Below are 2,375 nucleotides of genomic sequence, written 5' to 3'. Positions count from 1 at the left end.
ATCCTCAATTTCAGCCAGAAAATACCTGAAATCACAGAAAAACACACAAACTCATAGTAAAGTCCAGAAAAGTAAATTTTAGCTAAAAACTAATAAAAATATACTAAAAACTAACTAGATTATACTAAAAACATACTAAAAACAATGCCAAAAAGCATACAAATTATCCGCTCATCATTTATCACATAGCAAAGAGGCTGTTGAAGAGTCAATCTCTTTTATGTTTTACAAATTGTAATCTTCTTTTTAATGTTTATCTTTCTGTAATTTTTTGAGTGAAAAGGCATAATGAAAGAGCTCAAGTAAAAGCCAATAACTGGAAAGAGACTGAGTGATACACTTGAGAAAAAAGCCTAGAGTTATTTTAGATTTCTTTAGGTGAGTCTGTGTCTTGTATCTTGTACCTATGAAGTACCCCTTTCTTAGTTGGGTGAGCACTAAGAATGAATAGTTAGGTATTAGCATAACCAAGTCAAGTTAGGTTAGAACTTGAGAGTAAAAGGATTGTGTCAATCCTGTAAAATTGGTGTATGTAATACTTTAACTATAGTGGAAATTCCACCATTGTTGTGGTGGAAACTGGATGTAGGTTGCATTGCACAAGGTAACTGAACTAGGATACAAGATGGTGTCAGCTTCTGTCTTCCCTGCTCTGTTCTATTTTCTGATATTCATGAGACAAAAATAAATTGTCTCATAAATTTTCCGTTGCTGAGTTCAAACAAAATCAGAATTGAAAGTTCGTGTTAAAAGGTTATTTCAGTAACATAAAAGAAAGGCATAGATTCAACTCCATTTTTCTAAGTCTTCTACAACCTTCAGAATTAAATCCACGATTTTAAGAATATAACATCACTTTTTAATAAAAATAACACTTTTTATTTATATTACTTGTCAAAAATCTAATACATTATAATTTATTCAATGAACAAGATTAAACATCTATATTTAAAGATGTTTTAAAATATATGTCATTTACTTATCAATTATTGGATTTGTCTCGTTGTGAAATTGAAGTAAGAAATTAAATGTAAATAACAAAACCCTTGTGGTTTGAATGTCATTAAGACAAGAATAAAGGAATACTACCTCACACACTTACTCATCACCATTATACATTTATACCATTCTTGTGCATATGTAGCACTTAGAATCACCAACCCTACAAACCCTACTTCCTCTCTCTCTCTCTTTCAATCTTTAAAATTTTTAGGAGTTAGTTAGTTTGGAAAATAAGCAAATAATTAAAGAACTCATCATTCATCTATCATTGTTGCATCAACAACAAGCTTAACATGACCATCACAAACTCTTTTACTTATCCTCTTATTATCTTCCTCTGCTTCATCACAATAATGCCCCTTCTTGTGTTTTGTGATGATGTTGGAAAAATAATGCATTATTCAGGTGAAAATTAAACCTCTTAACCTATTATATTATAGTGTCTCAGTCTCTTATGATTATTCTTTTAAAAAATGCTTAGGATTTTATCATATATAGTAACTTTAAGTTTTCAGGTCATTCACCCCAAATTCTTCATTCTTTCCATCAACCAAAAAATGGTTCAAGGCTTCCACATTCCATTTCGAGAAAAATCATGTTCCATGGTATTTATTTTACGACTACTCTATAGTGGATTCTATCTAGCTAGTAAGATAATATTCATATTTATTTTAATATTGTCCCAATAAAAAAATTTATCTTCCATAGACCATAGTAATATGTAATTCATAATTGTGTTACATGTAACACAGACTCTACCCAGTAGGATAAGATTGGAGTTTATTTTGACATTATGTGGGTTTGATTTTATTTGGAGGTTCTTGCACAAGCAAAGACATAAGCATATCACAAAGCAAATGTTCAAGATCTGGAATCCCAGAATACATAGTGCAAATAGAGAACACTTGTGTATCTGGTTGTGCTCCTCATGACATACACCTTCACTGTGGCTGGTTTGCATCTGCAAGAATCATCAACCCAACATTGTTTAAGAGGCTCTCTTATGATGATTGCTTGGTCAATGGTGGTAAATCTTTGGCCTCAAATCAAATCATCAGATTCACTTATTCTAATTCCTTCATGTATCCATTAGTACTCAAGTCTGCTAGATTTTGCTCATGATCAATCCACAATATATTATAATCTTAGTATATAGAAATATTTGTTACTTTTGATGTTTCGAATTTTAAAGTACATTTAACGTGTCTTATAAATATTTACACCCACTTACTTTTAATTCTCTATATAACTTTTGAATATATAAATAAAAATGAGTGGGTGCGTGTAAATATTAAAAATACATGTTAAATGTGATTCTAATTTATATTCATAACTGTATTGAGTTGTTCATGTTAATTAGGCAATAATATGTT

At 30.3% G+C, this 2,375-nt stretch overlaps 1 protein-coding gene across 1 annotated transcript in view; it reads left to right on the top strand.

Annotated features, from left to right (window-relative positions):
• The window catches only part of LOC127746599 (TPD1 protein homolog 1-like), a 13,224-nt gene extending 11,100 nt beyond the window's left edge, over positions 1 to 2,124 (top strand). The window contains exons 2-3 of the mRNA XM_052260451.1: positions 1,290 to 1,407; positions 1,820 to 2,124. Of these exons, the coding sequence (XP_052116411.1) occupies positions 1,290 to 1,407; positions 1,820 to 2,124 (423 nt within the window). The remainder of the gene's footprint in view (positions 1 to 1,289; positions 1,408 to 1,819) is intronic.
• The last annotated feature ends 251 nt before the right edge of the window (positions 2,125 to 2,375 follow it).

Source organism: Arachis duranensis, chromosome 4 (genome assembly GCF_000817695.3).
Source record: "Arachis duranensis cultivar V14167 chromosome 4, aradu.V14167.gnm2.J7QH, whole genome shotgun sequence".
NCBI lineage: Eukaryota > Viridiplantae > Streptophyta > Magnoliopsida > Fabales > Fabaceae > Arachis > Arachis duranensis.
This window is presented reverse-complemented; position numbering and strand designations above follow the sequence as displayed.